Consider the following 20,300-nt stretch of genomic DNA (forward strand, 5'->3'; position numbering starts at 1 on the left):
TGTCTAATGTAAAAAAGAGCCTGTGTGGTGAAGAAAATATGTGGTAGCTGTCTCCTTTATAAGCAGTTATGGGAAAAGGAAGAAAATCCAGGTTAAATAACGTTTTAATTCTTTTTTTTGTTGTTTGTATGTGTGTGGTGGAGACAACCCTGTTAAGTACAAAATAGTTAAACATGGGAAGGTTGGAACTGGGTAATTTTTAAGGTCCCTTCCAAGCCATTCTATAATTTTATGATACTGAATTTCTGTCTTAAAATCTAGACTTTTATTTTGATTTATAGAGAAGAATATATGCCAAACAAGCCTTTAAAGTTCAAATTTCCTACTAAGAATTTATGGAAAAAATATAGACAGAAAAAAACACATAAAAGACAGTGTCAAAAAGAAGTTTCTGGATTTCAGTAATCATGTTTTGTGAGCACCTAAGAAATTTCCAGTTTATAAATGGCTTTACCTGATACAGGTAAATCTTTTAAGGTCTTTTGAACCAAGATGCAGACAGATCATCAAGATCAGTCCTCATTGCTCTTCTGAAGAAACACCTCACTAATTTTCTGGAGGAAGGTGTTTCTGTTCCATGGTGAGCACAGGTGACATTCCCCTGCCATGGCACTGCAAGAGCTGCCCAACATGGGCTCCCAGACACAGCTCCCTTCCAAGGGAAGGATTTCCCATGGCCCTCTGTTTGCTTGAAAAGCACACTGGTGTGGGAAGGAAGGGCTGTGCTTGCTTTGAACTGTGCTAAATCTGCCTGTGTGTTCTGTGGGTTGTTTTAGGTCAGTGGGTCAGAGGCAGGAGGGACAGGAAGCAATTTGAAGTTGTTGCCACCTAATGGCTGTTCCCCGTTCTTGCCCTCATTCCTGGTGGGTACAATAGAGCTGGCAGTCGAGGTGCCACTGTCCTCTGTTGTGGCACTGATCCCTGAGCACCTCATCTCTTAACTCTGCTGCTTGCCTTTTTCTCACAATTGTCTCTTTATGTAACTCTCAGCTGAAGTGATGCATGAAAGCTCTGGTGGGGTGCACTGCAGATTATCTTGCACAAATGTGTGCTGATGAATGTTTTAGCTCTACACCAAATCCACTGCAAAACTTGCCCTGGATTACTGAGACCTACTTGTAATCCACAGGTCCAAACTAATTTTATTTTATATTACAATATTGTTATTAAATTGTATTATTAGCAATTTATCTTAGACTATTAGTGAAGAAGAAAGAGCTGAGTCATTAATGCTGAAGCCTTTGTAAAAGGCAAAGTCATTAATAGTTTAAGCATTGTTTACATATATTTGATCATTTTTTGTTTATGTTTGCTAATTGAAAATATGGAGGATGAGTGTCAACAGCTTTGTTGTTGATCCCATTTCCCACTAGATTCCTTGGAGGTGTATCAATCAGGCAAATCTGTCACACAGTAGATGGAGGTGTCTGACACTTGGAGATGTGGAGAGGAATGTTTGGTGTGCTGATTGTGGACCATAAGGAAGCCCTTGTCTCTTGAAGGCAATCCAGGGGAACCCCTTTCCAGAGCCATCCTAGCCTTGGTGCCTTGCAGAACTGCCTACCAGTGTTTCTGTGTCATACATGCCTCATCCACAACTGAAATAACAGCAGTCAGGCTCATTTTAACTCAGCCAGCTGAAAGGGTAATTAGTTCTGTGACTGTGAAAAGGCCCACGGGACTGTTAGTGACTGTAAGTAATTACATTCTTCTTCTTATCCAAAGTCTGAGCTGCAGCAGCAGAGTAATTCCCCATATCTGTGGACTCAGTAGAACCAAATTTATGATATTAATCTATGAATATGCTATTTATAAATCTCTCAAAGTGTTTTGTAGTGTCCTTGGGTAAGGCTATCTTGCCATTTCTCTCTGGTGCTTTGCTGAATTTTTTTTGAGTGACTATCCGTGTCCAGATTGAGAGATGTGTACAGAAATCTATAGAAGAAAATACATGAGCATGACAAATTGCCCTTTTTCAGAAATCCCTGGGTTTTTTAGCTGCACCATCCATTAGTGGGAATACAAACTGCTATCCAGAAGTGGCAAAATGTAAGCCACCTGCTAGCACTGGTCACACTATGGAATGCAAGAGACAATGACCAAAATCCAAGTGTGTCTTACATTGATGAATGGGTCAGCGAGGTCTACACTGCATTAATACTATTGAGGAGTCAAGAATGTAACACTGTAAGAGATTTTGGACATTGTTTAGAAGTATAGAAAGTGAAGAAAAGATGTTTTCAAATCAGCAAAAATATCTTCTGAAGATAGGCAGACATAGATATTTCAGAAATGTGTTAAACTGTGACACATTTTTTCCAGTGGTGTGTAATGTGTTAGGATTACCCCATTTCCCTAGTCAAAACTTAAAGTGATCCTTCAGCTTTTTATTCATTTGCATTTGTTCAAGGTTTGAATATAAAATTGGGTCTCCTTTGCTGGCATACTAATACCTTAACAATACAAGTATTAATGTCTTGAAAGAGACTGTAAATCAGTTTACTTGCCATAAACATGGTTAAATGCCATGTAAAAATGTGAGTAAAAGAAAAAAAAATCTGTGCACAGATTGTGTAAAGGGGATGATCAAGTGATACATTTCTTGTGCCAAGCTTTTTTTATTCTTCCAGCATTATTTAGGTGGAATGTCCATTTCCTTTAAAAAAGATAAAACTGTAGTGCAAGCAGATGCAAAGAAGCATTGCTAAGAAAATGTGAAATGTCTGTAAAGTCTCTGCAACATCTGTCTGCTTTTCCCATGCCTAGGCTTGGTTTTTCCTAGTGTAAAGAACCCAAAAGATCACATGCACAAAAAATATATATATTAAAGTAATTCCCAGGAGATAAAAGTCCCTCTACAGAAAGGGAATATGTGATATATGTGGAATTATCACGGTGATTCAAAGGAGGGGAGCACAAGAAGCCCCAGGTCCCCAAACCCAATGTCCCTGCTATTCTAAGGGAACTCTGCTGCAATTCAAATTCCAGGAGTTGATAAAGTCTCTCCCCTTCTTGGCCCAGCCATGGGTCTGTCCTCCTGCTGCCCATCAGAAGCATTGAAGCAGCGTGTTTGAAGACTGGGCAGAGATTCTGGGACTTGAGGGACTCTAACAATAAAGAGGTGGGTGCATCTTGTTGCTTTATAGAGGATCCTAATTTTTCTAGCAGTGCTTCGTGTCATATGACTTGGGATGGAAGGTTGAGGAGCTCCTTGGGTGAGGAGGAAATGATCTGCAGAGAAGCCAAAGCCCAACAGCTTTTGTACATTCTGATGTAGTGTTGGATCCTTGAGAGGCTGTGAGTGTTGGTTTTCTGGAGTGGGTTGGGTGTAGGACAGAGACAGCTTGGCCTTGACAAGGCTGAGGAAATCAGGGGTGTGGCTGCCCAGCTCACGTGTATCAGCAGGATTTGGACTTGTGAATGAATCAGGATGTGGCTGTGACTGCCTGTTTTGATTGCATGCAAATTCCTCCTTAAGAAACGTTTCCCTGAGTGTCAGAACAGAGCAATTGGGTTATAAAATAATGTGTCAGCAGTTGTCATCTGAATACAGCCCAACCGTTTTCTCAATTGATTTTGCTACTTGGTTCTCCTTTTAGGAACTCTTGGTCAGAGTAGATTATAAAGCTGATCAAAATACAGCAAGGACATTATACTGAGGCATTGTTTCTTGTTAAATGAAGAAGGATGGGCTTATAAGTTTATTATTTATCACTTATGAACTTAATGTGCTACAGACTAGCACAGCAAGAATCTGATTAAGCTTTAATATTTGTTTTGAATTTAATTGTGTCACACCCATCTTTGAAAAGCTGCTCTTGCTGTTTCTGGTTTTCTAATCATAAGCCTCAATCAATGCCTGCTCTTCTTAAAGGAGCAGAGCTTTGTGATGATCCATCTTGTCTGCAGTATTGCAGTGCCTGGCATGTTGCAAACACTGAAATGTGTGTAATCATGTTTAGAGGGCTCAGAGCAGGACCCTCTCTACCTGACAGAGTGAAATCTGTTGAAATTCTTCTTGCTACAGAGAAGAGTTTTGAGTGTTCTTCAGATTCACATTGACAGTATTTCATAGAAGCCTTTTCCTCACTGAACTTGAAATACCTACTTCTTTCCCCTCTTGAGTTGAGAATTCAAGTCTTAATTTTAGAAGCTTTTTTATTTAGGTTGTTTTGCATAGGTTTGTGCAGCAAAGAGACTTGTGATTTCTGAAAATACCTGCTCAGTGTTTTGGGAGAGAAGGTTGTTCCACTGGTTCTGTTTAACTGAGGCACCTGGTGAAAGCCTGACTTTTGGGTAATAGTTTCAAATGCTGCTGCCCTTCATGATTTTTCTCATGGTAATTTGGTAAAACCTGTTCTGGTGTCTGAAACTACATAAAATAGGCATCCTAAACTAACTGTTTACATACAGGTAATAATTCAACATTTTCAATATTATTAAGGCAACAGGAAGACAAATGTTTTTAAATGGTACTAGTCTCATTTTAAAATCAATGTATATTCTTGGCATTAAATCCTTGTCTTGTTCAGAATGCAATAACTGTCAAATATTATGGTCTTTTTCTGTTTTCAGAAGTATTTGATTTGGGACATCTCAAATAACATATTCTACTCTTGAGATTGCTCATGTGTTGACAGCTTGGATGTGCTCTTGTTTACTTTCTGATTAGATCAAAATAAAAATATGTGCAGCTAGACCGGTTTTAATGGCTCTGAAGATATGCCAAGGCTCGTCCTCTTGGTGTCTGCTTTCCCATAAACCTGTTCAGAATGCAAGAATTATTCTTCACAACACATTTCTTTCTTTTGCATCAGACAAAAATGTTAAGGTACCTGATAAATGTGTGGGTTTCCCCACTGTTGTGCCATGGAATTTTTATTTTAAAACAGTTCTCCCCAAGCCTGCTTTTTCTAGCAGCACAGCTTTGCATACAAGTCAGATGCCTTTCCCTTACCCTTTATCTCACTGGTTCCGTGGATTTTATCCTCTGTGGCTGAATTCCTTCCCTTGTAGAGGTGATCCTTGCTTCCACCTCTGCTCTCATGGAGCTCAGATGTCTTCTGGTGTCTTCACAGACCTCACAATTGGTCTCAAAATTTCATATACAGCCATAGCTTTCATTAGTGTTTTCCTGCTTTCTTTGTCATTTTCTGGGATCCCAAATTCTGTTGGAATGGTTTCACTGTTAGTTGATGTTATTCCAAGAAATCTGTCGCTCACAGTAATAGGGCTGATCCCTTTCCTGGGTACTGAATAGTAGGTGTTGCTGTCATTTTCTTTCTGATACACTGCATTCAGAAATGCTTAGCACACAGCTACAGGATTTTAACAGAAGCATAGAGAAGTAATAGAAGACTAGGGAAGTCTGGCTTTTGAGGATGGGCAGTTCTATTTCCAATTACATTATGATGATGATGATCCTATTGCTGCACTCAGAAAGGCAGTAGCATTTCACTGTGTGAATCCATCTTTTAAGTGACTGTCTGGACCAATCTTTACCTTTATCAGGGAATGGGAGATTTGTGTTTTCTAAGGAAGTACTCTGAAATTTTCACCAGCAGAATTATTCAGGTAAATGTGCTATGTTTAGGTTTTTCAGAAAGAAATGATGAAAGGACTCAGTTGCAGTTAAGTTTTCTCTGCTATTTAAAGAGAGGACAATATTCTTTCACAAGCATGAGATTAGTGCAGTCTGTGTGCTTCATGCTGTGTCTGCAGCATCAGCAGCCACTATCAGAGACTTACTGCAAGGACTTTAGCTTAAAATATCAGCCATTAGCAAATCACTGACCTTTGTTATGAGTATCTGACTTAATCCTCAGTTCTCTGCAAACCTTGTTGCATCAAATCACAGTAGTTCAGTGCTTCTTACAGGTGGTCTGACACTTTGAACACTCGAGGTGGGATCTAAGGTTTTGCCCTCCCCATGTACAGAAGACAGCTAGATCACTGCAGCCCTGATTGGCAGCTGCATTTTGCCAGGCTGCCATTCCCTGCACCTCCAGTGGATGTTGGGAGGATTGAAGGTGTCTGAACTCTGCTCTTTGAACCATGCCTATCTTCAGCTTCAGCCTGCTATCCTGGACATAGTTAACCATATTTTGACCTTCAGATAAACATTTGGTAGTCAAGAATTAACAGCAACAAGACGATAAAAAAACCTACCAAAAATCCCAACGCCAGAAAAGCACCACAAATATTTGCCTGTGATGACACTTGTAACATTTCTTTGAGATGACTTTTTATTGACTTTCTGAGCATGCTCTTTTAGAATTGCTAGGGGATGTGAATAGGTCAGTGAGAGAGCAAAGCAGTTTCCTTGTGAGCTCTACAGGAAACTCCTGGATGTTGCTGGTTTTCCCATTGTCCTGTTTTTACTGTCTTCTAAGCTTTTAATTTTTTGTGACTTCTCTCACAATATAACATTACACAGATTTAATGATTAGTCACAACTTCATCCCTTTTCATACACAGAGTTGTATAACTATCCTAATTAAACATGCACATGGTAAAATTGCAAGCTAGAAAGAGCTGCCTGGGCTTGGATGATAGCAATTAAATGATTTATGTTTACAGACATCAATATTTATCTTATGCCTACCGTCTGTCCTAGCTTGTCATCTGTGGTTCCATGTGTAGTTCATTGGCTTTAGTAGGCAATCCAGATTCTTTTCTCTGGACACTGTGTTCTTGGCTGAGGAGAATATTGCTTTTCATAAGATCATGGAGTAAGACCATATTCTGAGTTTCACAAACACTCTTAGTCTTTCTGTCTTCACCTGAGGATTTTTTCTGCTAAAGTTTCAGAAATACAAGGTTTCAAGGTGCTTAAAATAAATGAGTCACTGTCTCCTCCTGCCCCCAATTGTTCTCAAACAGGGAGTTCTTGCTAAAATTATTTAGGGTGATGCCCCTGACAAAAATACGGATGAACCAAGTCCCAGTTTCCACTGAGCTTCAGTATGTTAAACAGACACAATTTATTTTTCTTTTCTGCAGTTCTCCTTGGCTCTGGTGGGGTCAGAAGCAGCAGTAGCACTTTGGCTGTTCCCAGTTGAGTCATTTGGAATGCAAATCACTTTGCAGTGATGCCAGAGGTTCCCATTGTGCTGGGCTTTATAGAAAACGCGTGACAGATTGTCAGCTTTGTCACATTCCCTGGGCAGCAGGGAATAGGTAGAGCCTTCAGCTTTGGATTCAGATACAGCTGGACTAGTATCAGAAGATCTTTGTCATCTTTGCTTTGCAGATAACTATAAATCATGTTACAATATTACACTGAGTGCTTTAGCTTGATATTTTGATACTAACATAATTTCTCAGTGCAAATAAATTCCTACTGGGGAAGCTTAGCAGAACATGTGCTCTGGGGAATGCAGTCTTCCTGTACCCTTCCCTGCTTTCCTTCCCTGTCTGAACTAGATATGAAGAACAGAAGTGAAGTCTGGGGAAAATATCAAGCAATATAAATTATCTGCTCTTGATGGATCTTGCACTGTCTGAGCTGCAGGGATTTGGGGTTGCAGGAGCATGTGCTGCATCTAAATACAGAATCTTGCAGGAAGGATATCTCTTGTGCTGTAAAAATGTGCTGCAAGTCTGGGCAGGAACCATCTTCCCAACCAGACAAATAGGAATCTGGGTAGATGTCCATGAAAATAAAGCTAGTGATGGACTTTGTTACTCTAAGATTGGCTGGCTATTAAATATCTTGGTTGCTTTTGCACGAAACCAAACTTGGTACTGAAGTGTCTCTTGAGAGCTGGATTAAAGTTGATCTTGTGTGAATCTGTGCTATACTAGAGATTAAATGCATTGTGTTGAGTTTTCATTGCTATTCAAAGCTTTTGAATTACTGTGGCACTGTTTAAAAAATATTCAGAAGGAAACACTTTCTTTTCCTATTCAGTCCCATGTTAGCAGGACAAGGCCTGAATGACTTTGTCATTTCAATTTTAAATAAAGTTTAAATTTCTAGAGGAAAGCAATTTGAGGGCTGTTGAATGTTGGGGTTTTTTTCAATTATTGTGAAAATTTTAATTTCTGATATTATCAGTTTTGATTCTTTTGAGTAGTTCTGTCAGCACAATCCACATCACCAACTTAATGGGAAAACTGATGATAGTGACTCTTAATGTTACTATTTAACATGATAAATTCAAAGAGTAACAAGGGAACATTTAAGGCTCTTGCACAACTCTATTATAAATCCCCCTTTTGGAAAATTATGTAGCTGTCAGCCTGAATTATTGTGCCCAGGGTTTCAAAGGTGCTGCTCTTTTGGCTCTTGAACATCATTTTGTGCGTACAGTAGCTTCTTAAAAATTAAGTTGTGATTAAAAGTCTTTGAACAAATGCCTTGTGTTAAAATAGGACCTCATGTTCTCTACTGTCACACTAGGTTCTCTGTACTTAAATCCACTCTAAATCCAGAATCTTGGTGCTGAAGTCGTTTGCCTTATGCAGTTCCTCTCTGAGGGAATGTGAGTTGGAGCAAGCAGATGGAACAAGCAGATGAACAGATTTTGCAAGCATTTTGAAAATAGGTCTTGAAAGGGTTTTTAGTATTGGAAGCAAATAAGTCTGGATGAATAAGAATGAAACTTCACAAGTTTTTTTTTTTTTTTCTTTCTGGCTTTGGTTTTTCTAAAACTTTTCTTTCTTTTAACTTAGAATTACCCTGTGTTCAAGATCCTCTTTTTTTAATGAGGTCTTTGCTTTAAAACATAGGTGCTCTCTCTGCTCTATAGGTGATTTTTGTTCTTTTTCAGCAAGGCTTATGGTTTTCCTATTATCCTTGTACCAATAATTTTCCCTTTGGGACAGGAAATAGTCTAGAGGCAAGACACTATGAAAACAGATGGGCTGCACATTGCAAATGGAGCTGATGAAGCTGACAGCCTCTTTGAGATCCTATCAAGCGTGTCTTTGTATGGGTGATAAAATCAGCAGCCAAACTTCTGCCAAGTTTTTTCAATTCTCTTCTACTTTGCAGCCACATAACCACACAGGGAACTTGCATAACTCTCCCCAGCAACATCCACAGCACTGCCTATGCTGAGGGTACTCAGGCAACATTCTCCCTCATTCCTGAATGTTTTTCTGAGTTGCCTGTTTAGGTATTCACAGCTTCAGATCTGGAACAAATGTACTTTTGAAAGCTTGTTCAGACTGCACACAGTAATTACAATGTGGGAAGTACTGTGTACCAGCAGTGGAGATCTGTTACTGTGTGTGGAGCTGCAGAGAGTTTGGGGCAAATGTTAATGCCCTAATTTGAAAATCTGGGTTTGAAGGACAAGGCATGAGTAGAGTGCCCAGTAGCATGTTCATGTGCCACAGATGGCTTAGATTGAAACCTCCTGAGTTTTCAAATGGCTTTGTATTTGGAAAATCTTGTGAGCAGCATGCCATGTTAATTTAAAATAGAAATTAACCTTTTCCCCCTTTTTATAGGAACTGGAGACATTGTTGCTGTCATGATTACAGAGTCGAAGGTTAAGGAGATCCTGAATTACTTGGAAAAGAACATCTCTGTGCTGATGGCCATAGCAGTGGGGTCCCGTGTTCCTCCAAAGAACTTCAGCCGGGGCTCTCTAGTCTTTGTGTCAATATCATTCATTGTTTTGATGATCATTTCTTCAGCATGGTTAATATTTTACTTCATCCAGAAGATCAGGTACACAAGTGCACGTGACAGGAATCAGGTAAGGGGTCTCTTCTCTTAAGTTATGGAGATAATATTTCAGTATACAATAATCAATAGAGAACAAATAAGAAATGCCCATCAAACTACTGTTCAGAATCTCTTTGTTCCAAGGCAGAGCGTGTTGCCAGAAAAGGATTTTTATACAGCAAAGTGTTTTCATCCTGAGCAGCACTGGTATAGATCCTATTACGTGACAGGAAAGAATCAAACTGAAGCAAAATACTTAAGTTTTGGTTTGTCTAAGGCCAAAAGTCAGAGGGATTCTGTGTTGGCTGAGTAATACATACTGGATGTATGTTGGGAATGAGGAGGAAAGTTAAATTGTGAATCAACTCGTGTAGTTGAAACACTGAGCAAATGTTACAAATTCTCCCCATGCTCTTAAGGATATGTTCTGTAATAGTTAACGTAGTTCAGAAATTGTACAAAAGTATTCCCACACCATAATCTGTTATGAATTTTAGGGTAAAAAATCTAAGGTGTAGAGCTGCTTAGTGATCTGTGTTAACTTTCAGCTTTGTTTAAGATCACCCTTGGTAAGGAGTGCCTGATTCTCTTGGTCATGTATTTTAACAAAAATTTTGTCCAATATGCCTTTCTTACATTTTTTTTCTTAATTTGTTTAAGTACTGTGTTATATATGGCCATACTCAGAGATCTAGACTAAATTGTCAACTCAAACACAAATAAACTTTAGAAGTAAATGTTTTACTAGTGTGGACTTAATGACCTTCCACAGTGTGCCTTGGCTTTTATTGAGCAGGGTCAGTAAACCTCAGGAAATGCACAGTGCCCTCTTTGCCCTGTCTCTCTGTCAAGGCTAACTTAGAAACCTCCTGACCTCTAGTCACTGTTACCCCTTCCCCCAAATTACAGCTGATACACAGCAGCTGACTGTGGGCCAGGTTTTTTTTTGTGTTCTGTCAGACCTAAAATAAATCCAAACTTACAAAACCTCGGCTGTGGCACAGGATTTCCTTTTCAGTTACTATTAATAGTGTCTGATGCTGCAGGTCCCGTGGGCATCCTGTAGATTTTCTTAAGGATGTCATTCTTAAATGACCACACTGTAGCCAGTACTTAGTGTGGTCCCTTGGGATGGTGAAGTTTAAATATAACTCTAACTTAATGAATGTCTGTGGAATACTAAATTGTGCCTTCTCTATCCCCTACATGGCTTTAGGCTCCTTCCCAATGTCCACGTTTCAAAACAGTTGCTCCATTGGGAAAGGGCTCTTATGACCTTTTTTCTTTCTTTAGATTTTTACAAAGGTCAGGAGAAACTTGATGAAAATTTTATGTGGTTTAAAAAGCTGAGCTTATTAAACTTTAATAAGAAGGTGGCGACAGCTACAGCTTATTTTTAAAGAGCTTTGAGAGCTTTCACAAAGACTGTACTGTTAGTGATGAAATAACTTGGTTTAGGCTATGATCTTGTTTTTAAGTTATGTCAAGGCACAAGTTTTTCTGGTTTTGAAATCAAAGCCATCAAAAACTTGCTGTGTTTTGTAGATAGCACAAGTAGATATTGGTGTTTCACCTCGTCGTTCTTGCGCGCTTCCGCCGGAGGTGTGAAACTCTTCTGCATGTGCAAGTGACCTTTTCCATCCAGACAGTTGTGGGCTTTAAAAGCAAACATATGCTGTGTGCCTGTGCCCCAACTTAGCAAAATAGCAAATCCTGAGCATTTCCAGTGTTAGCATGAAAGAGTATTTGTTAAAATTAGAAAATGGAAGAGGTTGACCTCTCAAACGGAAGAGATGGAAGTTATTATTTAGCAAATCTATTTATGTAAAAGAACTTCAATATGTTGGAAGAGTTCTGCTGAAATATTATGCTTTCAATGGGAAAGTAATCTTTAAAATTTCTTGCAGTGCATATACAGTAGAAGGAAATATAGATACTACCCACATTTACTTAGCTGGTGGAGTTGAGCATTTAAGTTAAATGCCATTTCAGCCTCGTTCCTCTCTTAGTAATCATGTTTTTGGTTATGCAATGGTTATCTACTCCAGCAGTGTGCCCAGTGTGTTCTGTGTCATTCAGTACTCAGGCCAATATGCTTGTTCTGGAGCATGTAATTTAGATTGGCTTAAATTGACCAAATTCTTGCATATTGAAGTTAGGATGAGATTTGACTTTAGCAAGCATATAATTTCCCATCCCAGCTCTGCTTCTGATGCTGTGCTTCCTACATGGATGTACTTCAGTAGCTGGGACTGTATATCTGATTTTTTCAAATCCTTGTTCTAAAAAATATAAAATAAGAGCTGCTGTTCTGTGAAAATCACAAGGAAGAAAAGTGCTTATGTAATTCTAGAATAAGTGGTACAGTCAGTTGTGATACAGACTTCTGAGGTCGCTGTGTTTCACAAATACCAGCAACTTTCATTGCAGTTTGCATGTGGGGAAATGTGTGATACAGGAGGCACACCCTGTGAAGGATTTGGGTTTCAATTTTATAGAAGGTGGGCACAAACCTCCACACATCATTGCAGGCTGCAGGAGAGGTTTTGAGAGCTGCATTCTGAGAATTCTCATCTCTTTCAAGGGCAGAGTACTTAGTACAGGTTGGAGGGGAAAGAGAAATTACATCGCTTCTGCTTTTTATGTCAGTTGTAAACCAAGTCTGATGTCTCATGTCCCTGAAGGAAGATGATGGGATCTTTGTTTCAATCAGTGCCCATCTCTGGGACCCCAGTGGGAAAACAGTGACCAACAGCTGTTCTTTATGAGCTGGGCATTTCAGTAGGAATCAGCACTTGGATGTCAGAAAAGGCTCCTTCCATCCAGCTGTGGTGGTCATAAAGCAGCATAAACAGCAAAAAAATTTGGCCTCTGCATTCAGATTGAGGTTATCTTCAGTATTAATTTCAACTTTATTTAAGTCTGTGTTGGCTTATTTAGATTTCATGACCCATCATTTTTTTCTTTTATGAGATCCTGGTGGTTTTGGGTAATAGCAAGAGAGAAACTAGGTTACACTGGGAGGATCTTTTGCATCTCAGAGTAAGATCAGCCTGCTCAGAGTGGAATACAAAAATAATTCAAGCTTAAGAGAACAAGGAATATATTACAGCACACTGAATAAAAACCAGTATGAACAGAATATAATGGAAATAACTGGGAGGGGACATTGCTTCAGCTTTTGTCCTGCAGCCTGGGATTGATTAAGTTTGCACATCAATGTTGATTCACTTCTGTGGATTTCTATACAGTCCATGAGTTTTATGCCCATGCTTGTGGGAGAGCATTTGAGGATTCAACTGTTGGCTATTTTTCCTTCTCAACAAATCTTTGTGCTTTGCTGTGTTTGCATTTTGTTTTATGTGTTGGCCTGCTGCCATAGTGTGTATTGCAGTGGTATTATTGAGTCCAAATAAGTCATTGTAAAGGACACTAATGAAGCTTGTTTATCAGGGTTAATTTGTGTTCTCTTCTTTATCACTTTATTAGCGTCGTCTTGGAGATGCTGCCAAGAAAGCCATTGGTAAATTGACAACCAGGACAGTAAAGAAGGGTGATAAGGTATAATAATAAGATCTGAACATGATAAACTTGATCATCATGTTTATTTTTTTTACTGGGGAAACAATCTCATTTTTTTCTTTGTGTTTCTGATTTATGACTTTGCCTTTCTTGTTGGAGGCTTACTTTGTCCTGTGGCACAATATTTTGTGTAACTGTTAGTATTGATGTGTGCTGTATATTTCAAAGAAGGTTTTCATGCTTAAATACTATTTACACTCCATCTGGCAACTGTGACTGAGGGTGGTTCTGTGTGCTGGCTGACTGGGAGGGTGTCCTGGCATGAGCAGATAGGACTGGCAATGTTTATGTGGAATTTTAAAGCTTAGAATCTTATCATATGTAAGTTCTGTAAATGAAAAATAAATTTAAAAGACAGGTAATTGAAGATAATATCTTAAGTAGAATACAACTGTTCAGTAAGTTAAGGGGGAGAGGAAAGGGGTATTTCAGTCAAAGTTACTCCAAGAATATTTCTTGCTAGGATACACACTAAAATATATGGTATGTTATGTCCTAAGCTTTTTCCACTTTTGAGAGCAGTATTGCTTTATTTTTGATTCTGAAAGGAAAAAAATAATAATTTAATCTTGCTCAATTTTTAGCTTTACTTTTCAAAAGGCAGGGGAATTCTGGCTATGATTCGATTTTTAAAATATTATTTCTTAGGGCCTTTTCATTGTGATTCCTTTTTTCTTTCTTATCAACACTATCAGCAGTGGGAGATTAGGAAGTGATAGGAAAATTTGTTTCCAGAGAGAAGGCAGAGCAAATGTCTTTCTGTTCTTCCTTCCTCCCTATGTAGTTCTATTTCAAAACAGCCCACTGCACTAAATCTTTTGTGGAATGGGAGAACATAAAAATTAGAGGAACCTTTGCATGTAAAACAGTGCTGTTGTCTTGACAGCATAAATTCAGAGCTGGCAAGTGCTGTGTAGGTTGCAGTGCAGACAGCATGAGGTGCACATGCAGGTGAACAGAGTGGGAAAAACCTTTTCTTCCTCAGAGGAGCCATCAGGGTTCTCTGTGTGCAGCCCTGGCTGGTGCTGACCAGGAGTTGCTGGGGCTTTGCTCTGGTCCCTGCCTTGGTGTCTGGCTTGTGGCTGGTTGGCATCAAAAAGAATAATGAAGCTGAGCTAAGAGAAGGCACAGCCTGTTTTGTGTCACAGGCCCAAACATTTTAAATATGTGTTGTTGATGCCATATCTATATATAAATGAAGTACCCCCTTTTTTTCATTTGAGATTTTAAAGTCTCATATTTTAAAATATAATTTAAAAAAGATCATAACTTCTGGAAAACAGCAAAGAGAGGAGCTGGTCAATCAGTGATGCTCATTTTCATGTCTTGATAAGAATGATGATAATTCTGCAAGTAAGCAGCAGACATAAATACAGGACTACTCTGTACTAAGTAAATATGCTCCTTCTGGTTGTAAAAATGAGCCCCAGAATTTTTATTCTGCCAAAACAAACAAACAAAAAAAAAACCTGGATAAAATAGAAATGTTTGCTGTAAACTGGATGGAAAAAAAAAATGAAATCTAGGAAAGTCTCCACTATATTTTATAATGATTTCACTGAACATTAGAATCATCTTAGGCCGTAGCTTATGTATGAAATGATGATTTACCAGCTCCAAGAAAGGGCAGTTTTGCATGTATGAGATGCTTTTCTTGCTTAAGTCATGTTGGAATATAATTATCCAGTCATTGGGTTTATGGTTTAATAACAGCCACTTGGCACAGTGCTGTTCATGTACCAGTCACAACTACTTTGACATTTGTCATAGCCTCAACTCTTGACTTGAATTCTCATTCTATTCATTTTAGGAAACAGACCCAGACTTTGATCATTGTGCTGTCTGCATTGAGAGTTACAAGCAGAATGATGTTGTTCGCATTTTGCCGTGCAAGTAAGAGAATAAAGTTGCTTTGTTTGGAAACTGTTCTCTTTTGCTTCATTTCATGTAATGGGTGCGTTGTAATTCACAAATGCATTTGTTGGATGTTTCCAGTCCTAATTACAGACACTTTATTTTAGACTGTAGTGCCAGAAGGTGTGAAGGTGGGTGCTGGCACTGTTAGGACAATGGAGATTAAACAGAATTATATTAAAGATATTGGCAATGGAGCTGTTGAGATTGCAGTGAGGTGGAGGGGTGCAGGTTTAGGGACCAAGTGATGGGCAGACTCAAAAAACTTCAGTATAATGAGCCAGGTACAGCTGCAGCATTCTGCACTGTAGATATGCAACAACTGGCTGCTGGTTTTGGAAACTGTAGGAAATGGAAATGCAGTCTTTGCAACCTTCATACCTCCTGACATTAGTCAGCCACTGTGCTGTCATCTGTCTTTGGTCTCTTCAATGCAGTGTGATCTTGGCTGGTGTCTGAAGATTTGTACTTGCTGGTGATTCTGCATTACTGCTTAAAATGTAACAACTTCCTCCCCTTTTTATAGCATTGTGTTGACATTTACAGGTTTTTAGTTTGCTTCATTCTTGAGTTGTTTTGGGACATTTTCTCTTTGAGATGCTTTTAAATACTTTTCCACCTGGTGGTTGATTTTGATGAATCATACATTTTGGTGGCATTAAGCATTACCAAGGACATCTTTCCCTTGTGTTCTAAAATGCAAAGCTTTCTCCTCATCTCCAGGCACAAAACCCACATGTAAATTAAGTTGTAGATATGCAGCAAGATGCAATAACTTGGCTTGTGCTTGGTACATAAATGGTTCTGCATGATACTCTAGAAGCAGCAAAGTCATGTGTTGGAGTTGATCTCCAGTCAGGCAGCAGCAGCACATAAAGGCTCATTATTGGTCTTCTAAATCCTCCTGCAGGCTGTTCTGAATAGCTTGAATATCTTCTAATGTGCAGGGTATTTCCATAATCATAAAAGGAAAACAGTATTATTTTCTATCTTACTGATCAAAACATGTGTGCATTATACTTCTGTAGCCAAAAATCTAATTTGATTTGCTGTTCTCTGTGTTCCTTACCTCTTGGACAGCAGGAAACAATGACCTGTTTTAGATTCTCAGTGTTGTTTAGCTAAAATGCCCTACAACTGATTATTTAGAAACTCTTATTAAAATATTTAGGAATAGAAGAGCTTACATTGGAAAGATTTAGGAGCCTTTGGTCATGTGGATGTATGTGCATTTCTTTGAGTAAAAATGACTGAATTGTTAAAAAGTTGATGTCCCCTGAAAAATGTACTCCCTAGTGTAAAGTAGATATTTCAGAGTTACATCATTTATTGCAATCTCAAGTGAAGTTTATGTAGGTGAATTAAGCCCTGCTCTTTTGATATGTTATGCAGAAGGTTATTCAGAAATCAGAGGAGGAACTTCTGGAAACTGCCCACCAGTTTTGGACCACTGAGATGATTGTTTTGTAAACTGCCTCTTAAGAAAGCTTCTCTTGTGTAGTTCTACTGTGAGGCTCAAGGACATGGAATGAAAGGTCACAAGTCCCACTCTTCTGTGCCTTTCTCTTGGTACTGAACAGAGGGCAGGAGGAGCCCTTGCCAGTGAAGAGAGAATGACTCTTCCCTGATAGGAAAACAGCTGTTCCCACTGAGCACAAGGCAGAGTTGGGATTAAAAGCCAATTTCCTTAGCTAAACAGCTGCCCCTTTGCAAGCAGTGGATATGTTGTTGATATCCACAGATACAATACAGACCCTTTGAACAAGGTGATCATTGATTTATTTTTTTAATTATAAAAAATAATAAGAAAAGTCCTTTTTCTTCAGACACCTTTGTTGAGCCGCAGTCCTGCAGGCAGAAGCTCTGGGCTCCCAGGGGTGCTTGGAGCTGCTCAGGGAGCTGCATGCAGGTGCACCTGGCTGCCACCTCAGCACAACCTGCCCCAGTGCACTTTCCCATGTAAAGGAGAGATCAAGGCTCTTGTGTAGATCATTTTCTGTTCTGTTTTTCACAAGACGGTAAGGTCAGCAAAGGCTCAGATTACATTGCTGCCAAAGGCTGTATGACAACTTTTATGTTCGCTTTCTTCTTCATTTTTACATCTCACTTTTCATTTGCTGCAGCCCAGCTTTTAAGTTAAGTGCAAAACCATCTAGGCTAGGCACAGTGAGATGGATGCTTTCCACAAGACATTTTTATATTTGTAGATGAAAAGCCAACTAGTACCTTCAAAGATGGGCTCAGTAAATTTCAGATTCCATGTGAAATTTTTCAATCTTCAGTACCTGAGATGCTTCTCCCCAAATCTTGTTATGGAGGTTTAGCTCCTTTCTGCTTCCTCATATTTCAACCTTCTATTTTAGTGCACCATGCAATGTTAGGTAAAAAAAAAAAAAAAAAAAAAGAAACAGCACGCAGACAATAAAACAAAGCCTACAAGAGAGTTTCTAAGCCAGATGATAAAATAGATTGCAAGGAAACCATGGAGAAAATCACTTGACCAAGAGGAAGCAAATAAAAGGGTAGAAGTTCTCGCTGTGCCTGTTGTAATCATTAGACAGTAGGAATCACTGACATGTGACATCTTTGCTGCTTTCATCAATTTAAAAGTAGCCTTTCCCTTTAGTAGCACAGTTGTTCTCTGCAGTTAAGTGTGGTCTGTCACACTGTGCTTCAGCAGAGGAATCTGCTCTGGGCAGACACACAGCAGGCAAAATCTACCAGCAGCTGAGCAAGTTGCACCTAAAATTTTGTAGTGAAACTCCACATTTGTGATGTAAAGGTTTGTGGCATGTGGGAAATTGTGGCAAATTTAAAAATAAACTAAAGTGACATGGTAGAAATTCAATTACATTGTTTGCAGTAATTCATTTTTGCTTCAGAGGGGGATGTTCAATACCAGCACCCTGTGGACATACCTATAGCTTTAGTGCACAGAGGGACAAGCAGCCATCTGTTTTAGGCTTCCAAGCTTGAGGAATGTGTCTTTTGTGAATGTCATTATGTAAGTGAAAAGTGAGTAGAGGAAGCAAATGTGAGGGATCTTTTAGCAAAAGACAAACCTCATGGACAATTTTCCTTATTCAGATAACTTTATTCTACCATCACACAGTTGCACCTAGGGGCTGAACAGGCACTAGGTGAAAAGTGATCAGGAGTGGGTAGTGTGAAGGATTAGTGAGAGATAAGGGAAGGGGAGAGCAAAGTGACAGGTTAGAGAAGAACAGAAAGGGCAGAAAGATGGCCAAGGCAGGAAGGAAGGAATGAATTAACAAGATAGGAAAATAATTAAAAGAGTAGCAAATACTATAAAATAAATGGCTTTTGAGCCAAAGTTTTAATTCCTGTCCTGGGCAAGAAGGAGGAAAGTGACAAAAGCAGCTAAACTGGATTTTCAGATTTTCATATTTGATTCTGTGCTGCTGCAAATAGCTGCCTTTTTAAGACCAAATGACACGGAGTCTTGATGGCATCCCTTCTGCTTCCTGCAGTGCTTTGGACTTCAGGGCCAGGAGAGCAGCTGCCTCCAGCAGTAGCCAAAGAACCTGCTTTGTTTGCAGCAGCAAAAGTCCCTTTGGTGGGATGCTGCACTGAGAGCAGGGCAGGGTAGTGAGCTCTAGGGAAGCAATATTTGTAAATCATTCAACCCTTCTCCTTTTCTGATGTGTGAATTTGGAGGCCTTACACCACCAAAAGAGGTTCCTAAGTCACTTTCTCCCCTGTGAAATGCTGCAAAGAAGCTGTGTTGTACAAGAGTCAGTGTTCTGGTGTTTATTACCAGCTGGAGGGCAGCTGGATTGGGTGTGCTGACAGAGTGGAAAAATACCTGCAGGTCACCTGCCTGGAGCTGTGCCTGCATGGGAGACTCCGTCAGTGCTGCCAGCCTGGCTGCTGGCCCTGCTTCCTCCAGCCCCAGGCAGTGTCACCCCTGGCTCCCAACGTGTGGCTCCCCAGGCAGTGTCACCCCTGGCTCCCATCCTTCAGCCCCAGGCAGTGCCACCCTGGCTTCCAACGTGTGGCTCCCCAGGCTGTGTCACCCCTGGCTCCCATCCTTCAGCCCCAGGCAGTGTCACCCCTGGCTCCCCAGGCAGTGTCACCCCTGGCTCCCAACGTGTGGCTCCCCAGGCTGTGTCACCCCTGGCTCCCAAAGTGTGGCTCCCCAGGCAGTGTCACCCCTGGCTCCCAAAGTGTGGCTCCCTAGGCAATGTCACCCCCTGGCTCCCATCCTCCAGCCACAGGCAGTGTCACCCCTGGCTCCCAAAGTGTGGCTCCCCAGGCTGTGTCACCCCTGGCTCACAATGTGTGGCTCCCTAGGCAGTGTCACCCCTGACTCCCAGCTGTGGCTCCCCAGGCAGTGTCACCCCCTGACTCCCAAAGTGTGGCTCCCTAGGCAATGTCACCCCCTGGCTCCCATCCTCCAGCCCCAGGCAGTGTCACCCCTGACTCCCAGCTATGACTCCCAGGCAGTGTCACCCTGACTCCCATCCTCCAGCCCCAGGCAGTGTCACCCCTGACTCCCACACAGTGTCACCCCTGACTCCCATCCTCCAGCCCCAGGCAGTGTCACCCCTGACTCCCACACAGTGTCACCCCTGACTCCCATCCTCCAGCCACAGGCAGTGTCACCCCTGACTCCACACAGTGTCACCCTGGCTCCACTCCAGCCCCAGGCAGTGTCACCCGATCCACAGTGTCACCCCCTGGCTCCCATCCTCCAGCCACAGGCAGTGTCACCCCTGACTCCCAGGCTGTGTCACACCTGGCTCCCAGCGTGAGGCTCCTGGGGAACGTCAGCAGCTGTCGTGACCAAGAGCAGCTGGCTGGGAACTCGTCACGTTTATGGTCTTGGAATACCAATTACAGAAGTAGGAAGATGGAGGAGGTTTATGAGAGCAGAAATTGCAAGGGCTTACTTTGTCAGGGTGAGGTTTTGAAATAATTCTTGTTTGCTGTCGTCATTGCTGTATAACTGCTTTTTAACTCTTGCAAACAGAGAAATCCAGACAGAGGCTGAGCCACAATGATGCTATCAGCAAACTTTTTAAGAGGTAGAGAAACTGTAAGTAGTAGGCAGAGCCATGCTTTCTAAATCAATAACCTTTGGAGAACTGCACTTCTTTGAAAC

General features: G+C 40.6%; 1 protein-coding gene across 4 annotated transcripts in view; it reads left to right on the forward strand.

The window, feature by feature from the left end:
* RNF130 (ring finger protein 130) overlaps positions 1-20,300 on the forward strand; it is a 49,470-nt gene that overhangs the window by 14,059 nt on the left and 15,111 nt on the right. For all 4 annotated transcript variants that reach the window (XM_064725085.1, XM_064725082.1, XM_064725083.1 and 1 more), the window contains 3 exons: positions 9,460-9,710; positions 13,169-13,240; positions 15,072-15,154. In XM_064725085.1, the coding sequence (XP_064581155.1) occupies positions 9,460-9,710; positions 13,169-13,240; positions 15,072-15,154 (406 nt within the window). The remainder of the gene's footprint in view (positions 1-9,459; positions 9,711-13,168; positions 13,241-15,071; positions 15,155-20,300) is intronic.

This window comes from Zonotrichia leucophrys, chromosome 13 (assembly GCF_028769735.1).
Source record: "Zonotrichia leucophrys gambelii isolate GWCS_2022_RI chromosome 13, RI_Zleu_2.0, whole genome shotgun sequence".
Taxonomy (NCBI): domain Eukaryota; kingdom Metazoa; phylum Chordata; class Aves; order Passeriformes; family Passerellidae; genus Zonotrichia; species Zonotrichia leucophrys.